The sequence below is a fragment of the Empidonax traillii genome, unplaced genomic scaffold, assembly GCF_003031625.1.
Source record: "Empidonax traillii isolate 1590-97213 ecotype Southwest subspecies unplaced genomic scaffold, ASM303162v1 scaffold166:size2381449, whole genome shotgun sequence".
Taxonomy (NCBI): Eukaryota; Metazoa; Chordata; class Aves; order Passeriformes; family Tyrannidae; genus Empidonax; species Empidonax traillii.
Window position 1 is genome coordinate 1,241,154 of NW_020955359.1, and position 18,448 is coordinate 1,259,601.

The 18,448-nt window shown below is 42.9% G+C and overlaps 2 protein-coding genes across 7 annotated transcripts in view; both read left to right on the forward strand.

Annotated features, from left to right (window-relative positions):
* The first annotated feature begins 939 nt into the window (after positions 1-939).
* Positions 940-5,167, forward strand: FOPNL (FGFR1OP N-terminal like). Of its 3 annotated transcripts, XM_027885490.1 has the most exons (5): positions 941-1,066; positions 1,465-1,662; positions 2,264-2,348; positions 3,216-3,355; positions 4,726-5,167. In XM_027885490.1, exons 1-5 carry the CDS (start codon positions 1,039-1,041, stop codon positions 4,800-4,802), a joined length of 528 nt encoding a protein of 175 aa, XP_027741291.1. In that variant the 5' UTR covers positions 941-1,038; the 3' UTR covers positions 4,803-5,167. The 3 variants fall into 3 exon arrangements, with proteins under 3 accessions (XP_027741292.1, XP_027741293.1, XP_027741291.1); XM_027885491.1 differs by lacking the exon at positions 3,216-3,355 and having other exon boundaries at positions 940-1,066; XM_027885492.1 differs by lacking the exons at positions 3,216-3,355; positions 4,726-5,167 and having other exon boundaries at positions 940-1,066; positions 2,264-2,352.
* A 5,609-nt stretch (positions 5,168-10,776) lies between these two features.
* The window catches only part of MYH11 (myosin heavy chain 11), a 51,994-nt gene continuing 44,322 nt past the window's right edge, over positions 10,777-18,448 (forward strand). For all 4 annotated transcript variants that reach the window (XM_027885419.1, XM_027885416.1, XM_027885417.1 and 1 more), the window contains exons 1-2: positions 10,777-10,884; positions 16,801-17,159. In XM_027885419.1, the coding sequence (XP_027741220.1) occupies positions 16,818-17,159 (342 nt within the window). In that variant the 5' untranslated portion in view covers positions 10,777-10,884; positions 16,801-16,817. The remainder of the gene's footprint in view (positions 10,885-16,800; positions 17,160-18,448) is intronic.

Genomic DNA, 18,448 nt, shown 5'->3' on the forward strand with positions numbered 1-18,448 from the left:
ATGCCTTGCATGTTAAAAGTAAGGAGCTGTTTGTCCCCAGAGTTGCACTGGGGATCCGGGCAGCAGGCACAGGGTGGACAGAGGCACGCACTGCTAGGACACAGTGACTGCTGGGGTCAGGAAACAGATTGACTTCACCAGTACTTCTAAAGACTTCTCTTTCCCTGAATTTTATTTATTGCCTCCTACAAGAGATTCTTTGGAAGATCATCATATAAATATTTGCTTTCAGAGGAAATGTAGAAAACCAAACAAGTAAACAATCCCAACAGCCCCCCACCACTCCACCCTTCAGCCTTGTGAGTCTTAAGCTTTACTGCCTCACATTTTCCTTCAAGCCCCAGCAGGCTGCTCCATCCAGACCATGACAAATCCAGTTCGTTCACCCACACCGGCTGCATTTCCTTTGGGAAATACTTAATGCATTGACAAAATAAACACTGTTGACTCATCCCAGCAACAGGGAGCACACGCACATGCCTCCAGACACACCAGGGATCCTCAGACTTGCAGAACACGCCGTATACAGTTACATTTTGGCAAGTGCTTTAAATTAGAAGCTCATCTCTGGCGAGTCCTTATTAACTAAGAGTTCATCTCTCAGAGACTCGGTACAAAACTCCTCCGCTACACACCTGGGGGAAATTCTCGCTCACTGTCCATGTTACCTTTCTAAATCTTTTTCTCTCTTTTTTTTTTTTTTTTCTCCTCTCTAAATAAAGCTCATTGACAACGTTTGAAATTACAGAGGGACAGAAGCACAGCAACCCTGACATGCCCCAGGGCTGAACCACGGCTGGGACACCAAGCGGTAGCTCCACGGGCACCACTGAAGCGCTGCTGGTTATTTTATTACTGTGTCCCAGCGTGACCTTGCCCGCGGTGCCCGATAACAGAGGTGTCCCCGATAACAGAGGGCCCCCCTCGGGCTCCGCTCCCTCAGGACACCCCGCTCCTCCCTCCCGGCCCCCGGGGCTGCTCCGCCATCCCCGCGCCTGCGCGGAGCCCGCCCGGCCCCATCCGGGTCCCGGCGCGGCCATGGCCACGGTGGCGGAGCTCAAAGCAGGTCGGGGATCGGGGGTGTCCGGGATGGCCGTGAGGGAGGATGGGGGTCCCGGCGGCCCGATGGGTCTCGGAGCTGCCCCAGGCGCTAAAGGGGGCCCGCCGCCCTTCGCCCCCGCACAGCGAGCTGTACTCCACTCTGTCTCACTGTTAACCACATCCTGCTCCACTTCCTCCTCTTCTGAAATTAGCGAGCGTGTGTTTACTACTAAAAAAAAAAATTGTATTATTTGTGACTTCTCCGAAGGTTTAACTTTTATCTGTGACGTGCCTGGAGCCGTTAGGCGCTGGCACGTGCCCGGGCGCAGATACCTTATCGCTGTGGGGCTGGGGCCGCGCCGGAGTTATGTTTATGCTGGGATGCCTTGGGCTCTAAATTAACAGACCTTCCTGTGGTGATAGTTTTAAAGGACACACTCGAAAAAAGAGGCGCTCTTGCAGAAATCAAAGCGAGGATCAGAGCTGAAGTGTTCAATGCGCTGGACGACCAAAGCGAGCCACGGCCGCCGCTGTCCCGTGAGAACCTGCTGATCAATGAACTGATCCGTGAATACCTGGAATATAACAGATACAAATACACGGCATCTGTGCTAACTGCAGGTACTGGGGATGACTTCCTGTCATCACGGTAATAATAGCCATTCGTTGTTTGAGTAATTCCACTGATACCGTGGAATTAATAAGTGGGACAAGCCACACAATCTTATCTTCCCTTGGAAATTAATGTGGTACAAGCAACCTCTCCACAGCTTTACATGCAGCATGAAGCCAAATCATACAATTAGTTTTAAAGAAAACTTACTCTCTGCCCCTTAAGTTATATTGTTTACAGAATAGTTGATGCAGGAGCCAGAAAACCTGCTTGCAGCCTGCAAATTCAAAATACCTTTCTTGAAACATCTAATAATGGTACTTTAGAGAAAGTATTGTTTGCCTGGTTAATTTATCTTTATACTGGAAGGCTTCTTTAATATTTTTCTTAGATCCTTTTAGAGTGAAGATAAAAATGGTAAAGTGGTATTGCAAATTATATGAGTATGAAGCACAAATTTATAAGTGAGTTCCCTGGAATGACAATATACTGTTCGTTAGTAATAGTCTAAAAGGGAAGTGTGGGTTCTCCTGCTCTTTTGAAGTCTCCTGCTAATTGGTGGTGTTTTTCTTACCAGTCTTAAGAATTTGGGGACAATCTTTTTTCCAGAATCCGGCCAGCCTGAGGTGCCCTTGGATAGACAGTTTCTTGCCAAAGAGCTGAATGTAGTCGAAGACGCAAGTGGAAAATCAGTGTAAGGAGGATTTTTGAAATGCACAGTATATTCTGTATATGAGTATATTTTTCTCTTTAGTATTATTACAAATCACATATAAATGTTCTCACCAATGGAAATGTGACTGGATCACACACCTGGCTCTGATGGGCTGGATCCAGGATGGCAAACATGGGGCTGTTTTCAAACACACTCTAGTTTTCAAACTACTATTTCATCCTGCCAACACTGGCATTCTCCAGATAGTGTCCTTGCTCACCAAAACACAGTCTTTTACCAGCACAGCCTGTTTGTGCAGAAAACACATATGTTCTTCGCATATCAACGAGCTGCTTTATAGAGCAATAAAAAGATTATTTTACTGTGAGATTAGATATAAATTCACAGTGCTCTGATACGAGGGCATCAGCAAGCTGAGGGCAGAAGCAGGTTTAAACACGTTCAGCATTCTCTGTAGTTTGTGCTGTCTCAGTCTGTCAGGTGCTTAGGAAGAACCAAGTTTGGGGTGTGCAGTGGTGGGCTGGTGTATAGCCCACCAAAATCTGATCCTTTGTGAGCCTGTGGATCCTTCTGATCCACAAAGGAGAGAATGTGGATCTGTGTTCTTGTGCTAAGCAAGCTCTGGTTCGTCACCTACCAGGGGATCTGGAGTTCAGTGCAAAGCATCTCTTATTCCAAGCTTTTTAGGGGAGTGTTGATGTTCAGGGTGAGCTTAGGTCTGTGCTTATTTATGTAACGATACTTGGCATAATGTATTTTATATCATTATAAAGACATTGGTACATAATCTAGAAGTAAATATTAGGGTCTAAGAAGTTCCAAGTAAAGGGTGTATTTTTAATGCTCAGTATTTATAGACTACTATGTAATTTCTCTCTTAAACAGACCTCTCCTGTATGGAATTCTCTCTCATTTCCTACATGGTGGTAAAGAAGAAAGTACCCGCAATACCCTTCCAAAAGGGTCTTTGCTGAATCATCCAAAGCAGAACCTTATCAAACCACCTACTGAGAGAAATCAAAAAGGTGGGTGCAGTGTCATTTTTGCAGAAGCTTTATTTGTGTCTAGATTTCCTATACCATACCTATGCTTAGAGCAGCGTAAACATGCAGATGGACACAGTGTACCTCCTTCTCTGTGCGAGGAATGCTTTGAACTGACACCTTTTTGTAAGAAAAAAGGTCATACACCAGATGGCTTCACTATTTCCCTAAAAGGTAAACTGGCCAAATTGTATTCCCTTATGCTATCACAAATATGAAAAGGGTCAGCTAAAGACAGTCTTACTACATTGGCAATTTAATACAAAAATTTAACATAAATTCCCAATAAAACATATTAAATAGTGGACATATCTCTGTTTCCTATCTGGTCTAACTTACGTAATTTCTGTAGAAAATTCTTAACTCTTTAGCTGTCAGTTCTGTAGATGGGCGTAAACCTTTTCTGAGGACATAATTCATATCCCATTGACCACAGGAGCTTAAGCCCTGAGTTCACTGCTCTGTAGTAAACACTTCTAAATCTTATTTGCCCTTTCTGGTTTGCTTTCTGATTGGTTACAATTAATGCTGCCTAAGCTACCGGATGAGAGGGTTCACTGGTCCAGTTTTTACCTTCAGAGTCTGCTTGGCATATTGCCTAATTTTTTACTGTGAGAATTTAGTACTATACTGTTAGTGCTATCAACTATTGGGTTTTTATGCAAAAATTTGAAAAATATGATGCCTGAGATCATATTAACATCTAAAAAGTGTGAGAGAAGTATCAACCCCCTTTCTAAACAGTTAATTCATTGAGACAATGCTGTTTCCCTTCTGCCAGAAGAGGGGGCTGAAGAAGTAGAATTTCCATACCAAAACTGCTATAAATTTCCTCTTTGTTAGAAAATAATGATTCCTATCAGAATTTTCCCCATTTTTAAAACAAACTCAATATGCAGAAGAACTGTTTTTAAAGTATAACTTTGTCTCTCAGTTCTGAAATTCTGACTCTGTGCTGGGTCACCCTGCCCTGTTAACTCCAATATAACTTCACATGGAGATTTAATTGTTTACAGTTAGTTACAGAATTCAAGATTAATCATATTTAACATCTAATTTGCTTTTCATATTAGAAAATGTCTTGCTTATTTAGGTGTTTGAATATTCCAGCAGGCTGGGGACCCTGATAAAATGTGGGTTCTCTTGTTTCAGTTCATTCACTGTAGCTGAGTTGGAAGTTGAAATCTAAGCTTGGGTAATGCAAAGCTTTTATTTCATACAGGTGCATGGAAACATTTATTGTAATGTTGCCTGATTTTTATATTGTTTATCAAAGGTGATAATAGTAGAAAATAACACACCTTTGGTCCTCCAGATGCATGAGAATATTTGTGTCTGTGTTTCATTTTCAGACAGAATTCCAGAACCAGGAAGGATGGCTGGCACAAGCATCGAAGAGCCCCTTGTTTTACAAAGTATAAAGAGATGACATCTTTCATTTGCTAATTTCTCATGTAAAGAGTTAATTTAGGACATTCTTCATGGCGTAAATTCCTCCAACAAATCCAGCGGGACCATTTCAGCTTGTAACATCTACCCAGGAGACAAGGACGACGAGGTCCTACTTATTGTCAATGAAAAAAACGTTAGCAAAGGGTCTCCCCCTCCAGTGCTGACAGAAGGAAAACTGTATAGGAGGTCACATCAATGAATCCTGTGTCTAGAATTTGGCTTGAAAACACTGGGTTTATCCAATAGCTTTTTGTTAAGTAACTTACCATTTCTGCACTTTCCCTGCTATGTTATGTCTCTGTGTGTTTTTCCTGTGTTTCTTAATAAAAGTTTTCAATTTTATTCTGTGTGGTTTTTTGAGAGTGTTCAAACTAAATCTTCTGATCATCTTTTTAAAAAGGAGAAGCTGCTAATTTCAGATAAGTCAGGGAAAATAAATTTTAATCAAAAATTAAAGTGCTTTAGAGGACTAGTTGTTTTTAATTCTCCGGAAGTGAGGACTATATTTATCTTAATGCCACCAAACAAGTCAGGGTAAGTTTTTTCCATCTGGAGTTGCTAAAAATTGTATGGTCTAACACTGGGTATATGGGAGGGGAAGGAACTTCTGGGTTTTTTCCCAAACAACATGAAACTCCAAGTCAGGCAAAGCTAAAAATAAAGTTTATCACAGATTGCTGATTCCCGGAGCTCTTTTTTAGCTGAGGTATTTGCATGTTTTGAAATGGTAATTTATTTTAGAAGCCAAACTTACAGGGGTACATAAAAATAACAGGTCAGCTTAACAAAATGTATCGATGTTAAATGTTTCCAGTGGTATTGAGAGGAATTTCATATAAATAAATTTTTAGGGTCAAGTTCCTAAAAATCTTAATTGTTAGATAAATGGTACAGTGAGTAGGGGAGAAAGAAGGGAGGAAGAGAACGTGCAGTTTGTGAGTTTGGAAGGACCCTGAATTGTACACACTGTGAAATTTTGCTTTTACCTTGGTTTGACCCAGTTAGCATTGCAGGTGTATTTTTATTTCTGCCAGCAGGCTTGTCTGTGCTCTGAAACTGCAGAGAAGTTACGGCCTGAAGGGAGAGGCTGCATTTACCCCTTTGGAGCCCAGCAGTGAGCTCAGCTCTTGGTGTGACTGGCAATGCTGCCAGCCCTGCCTTTGCTGATTTGGGAGTGTCTCAGGACTGTCGCCAGAAGGGGAGGGCGTGTTTGCAAAGCAACCTCAACCAAACCCATCTGTCAGTCTCCTATAGCTTTGCATCAGTAGTAGTTGACCAGTGGGTCAAGCCAGCAACTCTCTCGATGCCCTCAGTGTTTGCTCTGAGCTTGCACCTCCTTTAGGTTTAACTGGTGGGCTGGAGAACCATCCCTGTGAAAGCTGCTCCATGGGATTCTGCCTCGTTACTTGGCTCTCGCCTGCCACACCAATGCAAATATTCACAATTCACAATCACTGATCTCTCTCTTAATTTCTTTATCTAAAACATAGCATCAAGTTGAATTTCTGAACAATGTAGAAATGATTGCTCTGGCCACAGAAATCCCTGAATTTTTACTTTGGTTTTCCAGAGGTTAAATGCTAGACCTCTGTTTCTCCAAATCATTATGTATAATTTGGATTCTGAATTGTCTTCTAAAGGAAAAAAAAAAAAAAAGGCTCTGGGAAACACAGAATCTCTAACCTTCTACGCTATGCAAATGTTTCAGTGTGACCAAAGCCACTGCCTCTGCTTTCTGTCTTCCCACCATAGATCATTCAGATGCTGCCCAGGTGCCAAGGAGCTCCCTGGGAAATGGATTTTTAGTGGTAGAAATGAAATACAATTTTTGTCCTGGTTGGAGAAGGCAAAGGGGTGTTTGGTACTTGCCCTTTCCCAAGCACATAGCTCAGCAGGCTCCTGGTCTCCACAGTCCCGAAAGCAGAGGCTGTTACAAGGGTGTCCTTCCCTGAGCTTTGAGGCAAAGATGAATGCCTGAAATCAGAGAAGAAACATGTTTAAAACAGTGGAAATTGGGACTATTTTCTTGGGGAGATTCAGCCCACTGGCACTGGGACAGTAAGTGGAAACAGTGGCCTGTTTGCTCTTGGTGCAACATGAATTTCATCTAATTCTCCAATTTGGGGTTTTGGAAGAATCTCTTGTTTCAAAGTATAGTCATTATACAAGCAAACTAAAATCAAATTAAAGTGTATTTCCAGTGATATTTATTTGTACAACAAAGCTTTGAAACATGTCTATGAAAATACACTGGTCTGATCCCATTATTAATGGTCTAACATTTATCTTGACAGTACATGAAATACAAGAGCATCTTTCAGGATGCTGACATACCGTGAGTCCTAGGAATGTCAGACCTTCTGCCTTTTTAATGGGTGAAGAGGAATTGCAAAACTACAGTTGCACTTATTCCTTAAAATTTTAAGGCAAGTGGGATCAATATTGAGATGGAAATAATTCACAATCCTAGAATTATGAGTTCAGGCTTTAGAAGAAATTGCCACCTAGGTGAGCATACACAACAATTTTCTCAAATAATTGCAGAAGCACCGTCTAGTTCAATTACAGCCTGGGATGTCTTGCATTAACTGCCTTTATTCTTTCTACTGACATCAGAAAATGAAAAATGGTTATAAGCATGTAGAAGTTTAGGGGCTTTAATGAGAAAAATGCACTTCTGAATTTTGTTGGAGATAGAACTTGAACCAAGAGATTATGGAGGGATTTACATTAAAAGAGGCTGCTGTTCTTTGTCTAAGCTTGTTATCCCAAGGGAAGGTGACAAGGAGCCAGTGAAGTTTGCTATGGATATCAGATCTGCAAAATACTTTGGAAGAGCTCAACCCCCAAGTTTTAAAAATAAAAAATTCTTTAAAACCCAATTTTTGCTCTCCCCTAGAATGGGAGCAAACTACATCTCCAAACTCCACAGCACCCGTGCCGCTTCAGAGGTTTGAGTTTCTGTGGCGCACAGGGGAGGCTTTTTCCGAAGCTTTATCAGCAGCTCCGAGGGGTCGGTTACTCCTTCCTTCCTGAGCACCCTCCTATCGAACCCAGGCTCGGTGTCGGTTGCTCACTTTTCCGGAGCAGTGATTATCGCTGGGTAATTACGTTTAGCAAAAGAAACCCCAAATATTTGTTCACACTTGCAAAGACACCCTTTCAGCAGCAGCTGGTGCCCAGCTGATTCAGACCGACCTGTGCTCTCCACACACTTCCCTTGACCTGCAGCCAGCGTTAAGCACAAAGCTTAACATGAAGCAGTTGGCGAGTATTTCACCTCATCAGACTGTTGTCATGGTTAATTGTTCTAACTTGGACAAACACTGTCCCTCCTGTTGCAAGGGCACAGCTTGACACAGGTGGTAACCCACCGGTGCACTTTGCAGTTCCTATTACATTTCTCAGCTTAGAGAAATGTGGGTGGTAAAACTTAAGTAAAAATATTTTGAAACAAACAAACAAAAATTGCTTATCTGCAACATTATTTAACAAATTAACATCACCATCTGTGCTTTTCTTTTTTCCCCTCTGTTGTGTTCAGGTTACACCACACTAAAGCAGCTGAAAGTTCATTTCTTTCCTTCTTGGGTACTCTTTTTTTTTTTTTTAAGTACAATATTTACAGTGAAAATTCAGCAGGGAAATATTTAAGGACAGGCTGCTCAATATTTTTCTCCAGAAAATTAATTAAAACAAATAAATAAACAAATCCAGGGGGGTTAAATAAACCTTTTTTTTTTTTTTTTCCTGTAAAGTCATTGTCCACTGGGAATCCCCAGCTTTCTTTTTGAGGCAACTTTGCTTTTAAAGAAAAAAATGCAACATTCAGGAAACCTCAGCCAGGCTATTAGATTAGTATATTCTTACATGAACTTGTAAGTGAAGGTTGGAAGCCATTGCTTATACTTTTCAGTTTCTACCCCACACAGCTCGAGAGTGCAACTGTTTCAGTCCCAACAGTAATATTTTTTTAGACTTTCCAGCTCCCTTTAATGTCACATCATATATCACCCTCCAGCACTGCCGCTGTTAAACACCCAGCTCGGGCAGCAAGCCTGCGTGTGCACATGCAGCGGTTTGCAGACCAGCCAGAACAATTTCCACTCCTTTTTAAGCTACTATTATAATGTGTCTGGTTTTGTGAAACAGCTGCATGCATTGAAAAGGAACTTCTTAGGGTAACTTCGATGAATATTAAAATGATCGTACTTTTCAGAGGCTCCCCTTGCGTTTCATTGTTTTTCTATTTAAAAGCTAAGTTTGCAACTGGGATACTAAGGGGAAAAAAAATAAGGTGAACTAACCCATGAGGAACTTTCTGCTAACAAGGGCAAGTGTCTTGGATTTATGTCGTGGTGATCATTTCCCTTGGCTTTGCCCAAGCAGTCACACATGCACGAGTCTGATACGGCACTGCTGCCTTTCAGGTCCTGGGAAGGCCCCGCGTGGCTGTGGGGCAGCCCCACACCAGAGTGGACAGTGACCCTCCAGCTGCAGGACAGACCCCAACCCCTGGGACTGTGTCTCTGCTCTGGCAAATCTGGTCTTCTCCAGGCCAAGGCCTGAACACGAGTCTGTACCTGAAATGTTACAGGGAAGAAACCCCAGTGCTCTTTCCCTCTCTCCTTTTCACCCAAATTTGTTCATCACTAGAGCCAGAAGAAGGGGCTGCTACGGGTCTATCACACCTGCAAGTGCCTGACCAAGTGACAGCAGGGGTTTTCAGCCCAGCCTCCCCTCATAGGTATTTTCTTAGGATGATGAGACCAGTATAAGCCTCATCCATCTTCTCCAGGAGTGTGTATTTTCCAGAGAGGACAGGGCTGTTGATGTCAAGAGAAATAATTTCCCTCAGGCCGGTGCTCTGATCCTTTGGGTATACACCATATTTAGTCTGTTGCTGAGAGGGGGTTGTTTCGGTATTTTGTATTTGGCACGTTGATGGGAATTCCTAGAGGATCCTAGCTTTCCCTTTTTGGGATGTCTCCATCCACAGGTCCTACTGCACAAGGCTGTTGACTACTAGTGGGAGAAGGAGGGGGGACAGCTGGGGAGTGAAGGTTTATGCGGGTGTGAAGAAGGTTTGATGAGGAACAGATCATTCCCCAACCCCTGAAGATCTGGCTCCCAGTGCCCTGTCCTCCTCTTCCCCCAGCACAGGGTGCCTGCTGCCTGTTCTTTCCACTGCATCCTGGGGACAGTTCCCCACCTGCTATTTATCTCTTTTCTTCTAACTTTTACGAACAGAGAGAGGTAATTCTTGTATATGAAAAATTATTTAGAGTCCTTTCTCAAGAACTGAGCTGCATGCTGGATGGCAAAAGAAACTTTGCAAAATCTGCTGGAGAGGTGGGAAACAACCCTCTTGTTCACAGGGCAAAGGAGCCAGCCCTAGGCTCCAAATGTCACATAAACACAGGGAAACCCAGAGCAACCTCCACCCACACACTCCTGCTGTGTTAGGAATAACCCTCCTCGCCCAAGCAACCCCTGAACTCAGGGGCTTAACTTAGCTCCAAGAAAGTGCACTGATGGTGGGTGGGAAACATCCTGTGCCATGCAGGACCATGACTTGCCCTTTGCCCTTGTAGGCAGAGGGCCACAAGGGGCAATGATGCTGCCAAGGCAGGAAGGAGTTAAAGGTCCATTTGCTTGATCAAACGGTTTCACCCTAGGGAAAAGCAAAACCTCTGAACCTGTGAGTTAGGGGTGCCCGTTTCCAGTTAGGAACACCCCTTTCCAATTAGGGGCACCCTTTTCATAGCTTTTCAAAAGCCAGGACCAGCCTGCTTCCCTAAAAAGCAGCTCAGGGCAGGGGCAGCAGCCCAGGGTTAGGCCCTGCTGGGGGTTAGGTCCTTGGCTCAAGCTGTCTTTTTTAAGCCAGGTACCAAGAGGATTTTCCAGCAGGACGTGGTTTCCAGGGCCCCTCCCCACTGACAAGATTCTCCTCCTCTATATAGGGAGGCTGCAAAGGCAGCGAGGACTTGGGCTGTCCCGGCTGGTGGCTGTACAGGTTCCAACTCTCCAACTCACTCTGCTCCCCTCATTGGACACCTGTAAGTACCACAGGGGGTGGAGATCCCCACGGGGGACCGGGCTGGGGCCTCGGGTGCTTTGGGATGGGAAGTTAACTCTTACAGTACATTGCAAACACATCAGAGAACTAACCTGCAGATAGGACTGGAAGAAATGGGAATGGACCCGTCAGAGGCGCTCGAACGGTTTATCCTGATTTGTGTTATCACTAGCTGGGTTTGAGTTAAAGTGCATGAGAAACAGTGCATGTTTGACAGCACAGATGTTCCAGCCTGCTTTTTAGGCACTTCTAACACTGCTATTGCTGGGCTGAGCCCAAAAGACACTGGCTGCAGGCACAAGCTGCACTCTGAGCCCGTGGCAATGCAGCCCCTAAGGTGCAGGGCATTGAGGATGGTTGCAGGTACCTGCTGCAATTAACCATCACATCTAATGAAAAAACCTGGTAGCCTCAACTGCTGATCTTTAAGTATTTCTAAGCTTTCAGTCCTAATAAAGGACTGTTAAAAGAAATTGGAACCAAATAAAATAATCAGTTTGTCTTACTGGAGAAAAGCTTAAAAGTCAGAAGAAGAAATGGGAACATTTTTACATAAATGCCCCATCATTACATATACATGTTTTTAATATGCTGAGAATAAATTTTAAGCAAAACTAAGCTGATAGTTCACTGAACTACATTAATTTTAAAGATAGCATGCCTTTTTTTAAAGGGAAAATAAAGCAACAAACTTCTAACAAAATCCCATAAGTAAATTAAGACGACAGTAGATGGCAGTACAGAAAGCAGCTTCAGTGTCATCCCACAGCTTCACTGGCTTCTTTCACACACATGCATAGATATATATAATGTGTGTGTATGTGTGCATGCACATGTATAAAAATGTTGATATATGTGTGAAAGGCATATATGTTTTCATAATTAAGAAGCAATGAAATATTTTAAATATAAGGGATATCAGAAGTTTTGTCATTATTGTCTAATAAGTATATTTGGTAAAATCCTTTCTAAAATGCACTTGTTCAAAAACGAGCCCACCTTCTCCTTCACTCCAAGCTTTGCCCTGCCAGCAGCTTGCAGCAAAACTCTGGATTGACTGACTTGCTGAACTCCCAAAGTTCACCCTTCCCTCAAGCCACTAACGCAGAGTCTGAACCTTGAATCCCCCAGGAGCAAAGCTGTGGTCCAGTAGTCACTTCAGCTTAGTACCCGATGCTGCTCTGGCTGCGCTTGCTTAGATGTAAACAATGATTTTTATTATCTCATTTGCAATTGACACACTAGTCCCTAAAAGGTATTTGTTTTGAATTTGTTATCATTACATTTCTGTGGAACGGCCAGTATTGAGCAGAACATCACCATATAAGGCAGCGTGCACGGACGTATGCAGAGATCCCGACGCTTTGCAAATCATGGAGACTTATTAGTGGCAAATCTGTTGGCTTTTAACTATGTTAATTTTAGAGGAAGCCAAGAGCTAGAGATAGCTTTCCACTTTGTGCAAACTCCAGTTCAATTTTGGATTATTTATTAATTCTAATCAACATGCAGAATATGATTTTTTTAGTAGAATGACATTTGGGAGCATTCGAAATAGCTGGTATTTTCCAGATTAATGGGATCTATCCCCATATGATGCACCTCAACTCTTTTTTCCCTCTTTTCTAATTTTTACAGTTTGTAACCCAGGTAATAACCTGGGCCAATTTATTCTGAGTACTAGAAGAGCTGTCAAGTGTTTAATCAGAGTTATGTAGTTACTGACATTAACAACAGTGAGAAGACCTGATAGGAGACCAAGGCACTTACAGAGAATTTGTTTGAAGTATATGGAGAATGCATGTCCAGGTGAACATGTCCATGATGGGGAGAGGTGAAAGGCCAGGACAGATTGGTAGCAGTGCTTGTGACAAAGCTGACAATGCTGAGGGTTCCCAAGTGAAGGTCACTACATTAAGATTCACCCCTAGATTATCTTTTGATTACCTTTTTATCCAAACAGTGTTCAAGTTGGATGATTCAGTTACATACCGGAAAAGTAAAAGATAAGGAACCTGGAGAGAACAGTCAAGAATGACTGCAGCCCAAGAAATGCAGTTTGAGTCAGGCAGCAGGTTACTGCTACACTCTTCCATCAGAAACTACTCATGAGAGCAGGACTTGATTTCCGAAAATAATTCACATCCTTGGTTATATGTTCCTCTGTTCTAATAATTATTCCCTGTAGGGATGTGATAAGCCTTTATACCAACATGCACATCCTGCAGAGGAAAGGAGAAGTGTTTTTTATCTTCTCCTTAGGAGAAAAGCAGTCCCCCTGAGCTCTAACCCAGGAGGCAATTCTGCTTGGCCAGTAACCTTTTAATTAAAGTGCACTTCCTGGAAGTATTTATATTTCATCCTTGGAATAATATACTCAGGATAAACTAATTATAAAGGCAGCACTCAGCTTCTGTCATTAACTTAAAAAGGGAAAAGACAGTGAAGATCAGTCAGATATCTCTATAGTGGGACAGCAGACAGAGGAATAGAGTGAGCTGTGTCCATGCCTGTACGTGCACATTTGGGGGCTGGACAGGTACAACAAATGGATCAGGTTAGGTGAAATTTGGCACAATTCTAAGGCAAGAAACTTATTAGCAATGGTATTTTTGTGATTGCTTTTCCTTCTCCCTTTCTCAGGATAGCTCACCTCTGAGTATAAAAGCATTTTCTCTTGTACATGATTTGGGCTATTACCTGCCTGAAAGAATGGATGAGAACCTCTTACCATCTCCTGCACAGATGGGATAGTGGTCTCTGTTTCTCTCAGCCAGCCTTACAGATGAAACCCAGGAACTGGCTGAGGGGTAAATTTTGCCTCCTCATGGAATGTTCTCATTAGGCAGCAAGGAGTCTTCTCCCTTGGCCCATTTCCCCAGTACCAATCCTATGCTGGACCAGTGAGTGCAGTTCATTCTTGATCAGAGATGGACCAAAAGATTTACTGCCAATTATTAGTTAGAAAGATTCAGCATCTCACTAGCAGCTCATTAGTCCTCCCTAGGACAAATTTAGTTCAGTTTGTGGAGCTCATATTCTACCACTTGCATTCAGAAACTTTCCTTTATAATATATATCAATATGCATATTAATAAATGTATAAAACTATTAATAGGCATTACTCCATCCTGTATTTTCAAGCTCAGCAGTTCATTCCACCTCACATACCTTCCAACCTCATCTTGCTTTCAGAAAGATTGAATTTAAAACTTTCTGCACCTCCTTATGCATTTGCAGGAAGTAGAACACAGTTGCATAGAGAGACACCAGCTCTCTGTTTCATGTTCATCTGGAAGTTGGTTTGTTGTCCTTGTAACAAGGACAGAAACTTTTCCTTGGCCCTTGGGCAACAGGACAGGCAAGAACTTTTTGTCATGTCCCACTGTGACGTATTTTGTAGCAAGCCAACAGTTTTAGCTACAGTTGGGTTTTCAGGGAGGTGGTCAGGATGATTTGGCAGTTTAATTTCCATCATCATCATCTCTGAGCAGCCTCAGCGTAGCAGGATTTGACCCCACGAAGCTCAGCTCTGCAGTTCAGTCTCACTTTTGGTGTTTCTGACAGCAATATCAAATTCCTATTGATGTGAAGGTGCTGTCACTTGGCACTTGGCCACAGGAAGCACTATCCAACCTTTCTGATGCTTCAGGATGAGCATGTAGCTCCCTCCTGAGCACAGGATGGACTGATAGCCCCTGCTCCACTGCCACAGCAGTTCCTCCCACACTGCTGGGCCAGTGGGGTGGGGAATGTGCCTCGCCCATGGCAAGTGCTGCTCCCTGAGCCCTGTGCTGCTGGAGCTGAGCTTTGGGGATGGGGCAGAGCTCCCTCATTCCCCTGTTCCTCCGGCTTCACCCTGTGGCCGCCAGCTGGAAAGCTCAGCTGGAGAGAATACCATCTCCATTATTGGAACTGTGCAGCTCTACCAGCCCTCTTGGCAACGAGGGAACATTTTCTGCCTTAATCCACACAGAGGTCAAATAGTTTCCTCTTGCAGCTCTCTTCCAAGAATCTCCTGGGAGCGAGCAAAGGGCCACATCCTACAGATGCTCCTTTCACAGAGCCTTGACAGGGGGGAACACTGAGCGTGGGCCAGGGGCAATGCCCAGATCTAAACACAGGGTGTTCCTCACCTCAGCCCCATTGCCTCACACATTGCACGTGCATTGATTACCTGGGTGAATTTTTCTGTTGGGGATTTCCAGGCAAGGCTCTAGAACAAGCATATTTAGTTTTGGGTTGTTGTGGGGTTTTTTGGGTTTTTTTGTTTTTTTTTTTTAGATGAGACAATTGTCGAGGGAGTTTAAGGAACTGGGGCATCTAATTTCCACTGAAATTAGTGGGATATCATCTAACCCTCTTAGGCGCCTCTAAAAATCCTAGTTTTGATTTTAAGCTTTATGTCACCTTCTGCATGATCCATGTTTCTCTCTCAGACCCCTCACACAGTCTGGCCTTGCAAAAAACATTATCTGTGAGAAGTTTCAGGGACAAATATTTGGAACCCAGCTCTGATACTCCCAGAGCACAGGGTGTCTATTTGGCTACATACCACAGAGCTTGGTCGTTACAAATATTGTTCTGCTTAGGGGTTGATTGCTGACATCTTTAGCAGTCAGTTCTCCAAGCTCCCTCAAGATTCATATTTGTTTGAATGCTGTAAATATTAAATTCATTCTCAATAAGGAAATGAAATAGCCTCTGTCTCCTGGAGATGTTTTTCTTGGGCACATGCTTTTTTTTGCTGCCTGCTGTAGCTTCCCCCCAGCTCTCTCTGCTCCACTGCACAGCAGGTTTCCCAGCTAGCACGACTCTTTCTGCCCTGTAGCAAACCACAAGAAGTCCTCTGTTTACTCCTTCCCTCATTTAGACCTGTGTCCCCCATGGGATTACAGCAGAACATTTATAAAAGCTCCAGCGTTATCAGCAGAGATCTTGCAGCTACATCCTAACTTTAATGGCCAGAGCAGGAAAGCAGCTGCCTCCTCTCTCAGCACAGTTCAAAGCAGCCCAAACTCTCCCATTGCTCCCACCTGTGGAGCAGATCCATCTGGCTGCTTTATCCATGTGCGACTGCATGACACAGATGCATCATCATTTCAATCTGAGCATTGTGGTTTAGAGTATCTATTAACTCAGGCCATTTCCAGCCTTGTTTTATTTCTTCTGTCTCTCCTGTCATGGATATTTATCCTCCACAAATGATCAGCTCCCACTGTCTGGCCCACGGAAAGGGAATATTTCTAAATTACTTCTTCACCAGCAGCACTGATAATTTTTTTCTTGCTTTTTTCTTTTGATCTTGTCTTAATCTTATTCTTCTCCAAATGAAAAGGTATTAGAGTTCTTTGCAAGAAAGGTTAATTTCTGTCCTTGCTGGAACACAGCCTGGGAACCACTCTCCTGCTATTTATTTCATTATTGCACTTGCATTTAGTATGCACCCAACAGTATTTGGGTGATGGGAAATTTTGTATTAATTCAATTAACTTTGTGATGGGCGAGAGCTGAGGCTGCAGGAAGGTGCCCAGCTGGTGGTCTTGGTGCAGTTTCTCATTGCACAGGCATTCCTTATGCCTTACTTTTCTCTCTGATCTTCAGCACAACATAAACAGAATCAAGTAATAGGCCCAGATGTCCTCACTTGAGTTAGGACCATGAAGCTTTTGATTTTGGTGATTTCAGACACAATAACAAAAGCATGGGAATCTGAACACAGATACTCTAAGATATCTAAGCTGGCAGCCAGAAGTATCCACATGGAAATGTGAGATATGACAGAGATGCTTTGGACCTGCCACATAACAGATTTGACAAATGTGTTTTGCCTGGAACGTCTCCACATTTGCCTCCCTTTATCCCTTTAAAGCAGAATATTTTGCTTCCTCTACAGGTGTCTGCTGAGTCAAAATGGCTCAAAAACCTCTCAGCGATGATGAGAAATTCCTCTTTGTGGACAAAAACTTCACCAACAACCCACTCACCCAGGCTGACTGGTCAGCGAAGAGGCTGGTTTGGATTCCATCAGAGAAACATGGATTTGAAGCAGCAAGTATCAAGGAAGAGAAAGGGGATGAGGTGGTGGTTGAACTGGCAGAAAATGGAAAGAAAGTGACACTGAGCAAGGATGACATCCAGAAGATGAACCCTCCCAAGTTCTCCAAAGTGGAGGACATGGCAGAGCTGACTTGCCTCAATGAAGCTTCAGTGCTGCACAACCTAAGGGAGAGATACTTCTCAGGTTTAATTTATGTGAGTAGATCAAACACACACAGAGCAGTTCCTATTGCATGCATGTCCCATCAACAGTGAGGGGATTCCACCCACTGTCAGGGACACAGCCCCGTGTGTGACACTGCCATGCAAGTACTAACCCCTCAGGAATGGCATCTCAGACCAAAAATGGGTTGAGTTCACTTTATTCCCCACGATTCTCCTGCTTCTTTACTAACTGCTTCTTTACTTAACTAAATTAAAATAGATGATGGTTTCTTCTGCAAAATTTACTAATTCTGAAAGGATATTGTTGGCTTGGAAAGTACTTTCTGGTGAACAAAATGTCAGTTCTGCTGTTTGGATGAAAAAATAGGTCACTGGGGAGCTTTGGCTTCAACATAAACCTGAACAAGTTTCCAGGACCTTGAAAAAGGAATATACAGAAAAGCCAAATCAGGTAGTCTTCTCTCAGGCAAAACTCCCACTGAAAGGCACCTGACAAGTTCTGGTTTGGTGGGTGCTTTAGTTAAACCTCATGTGTGGATAAAGGAACAAACCCACTGGAATTCAAGCAAGAGTGTTTGTACCAGTGTGATCCTCAAGCAAAGTCACACATCCACTCAACTTTTTTCCCCTGTCATATTGGACAAGTTACAGATTAGACAAGCCTGGACAAATTACCATCTTCTTTATGTTCATGTGAGTTATGGCCAAGATTATTCTGTCTTTTAGTCCACACAAATACATGAACACAAACATATTTTGACATTAATAACACTGTAATCTATCTACATCAACAGTTAGCAAACTGCACAGTAAGATAGCCCAAAACTTTTCCAAGGAATTTAGCTGCTATCTTTGATTTTAGATGGAGGATCCCTATGCTGTGCTGCAGAAAAGTTATCTACAGTTCCAATCTATGAAAATTTTACTTGCATGACAGACCACTGATGAGTGAAAGTACAGAGCTTAAGTAACAAGGTTTTAGAAACAGGAGTAGAGGTCTCATTATTAATATGAGGAATGCTAAATTGGAAAGTAGGAAATGAAGCAGAAAATAAGATAGTCATATAGAGTACAACAAAGGAACTATCTAATTGTTATGCATAACTTCAAAGAGCTAAGCTCAAGATCTTTCCTTCAGGAATGTACTAAAATACACATCAACTTACTGAAAGAAGCTAGTCTTTCCATCTTCTCATTATTTGAGTTTATTGGATTTTAAGTTTGCAGGTGAACATAGCATTAAAAGAATTTGGATAAAACTGGGGGGGAGAGAGGGTTATTTCTTTGTTGTTCTCAGCAACAGTCTGCATAGATGTTTC

Excerpts from the sequence above, each read along its gene's own strand:
- FOPNL (XM_027885490.1), top strand. The coding sequence starts at position 1,039 with ATGGCCACGGTGGCGGAGCTCAAAGCAG. Across the intron at positions 1,663-2,263 it reads GGCATCTGTGCTAACTGCAG|AATCCGGCCAGCCTGAGGTG; the intron begins GTACTGGGGATG and ends TCTTTTTTCCAG. Across the intron at positions 2,349-3,215 it reads GACGCAAGTGGAAAATCAGT|ACCTCTCCTGTATGGAATTC; the intron begins GTAAGGAGGATT and ends TCTCTTAAACAG.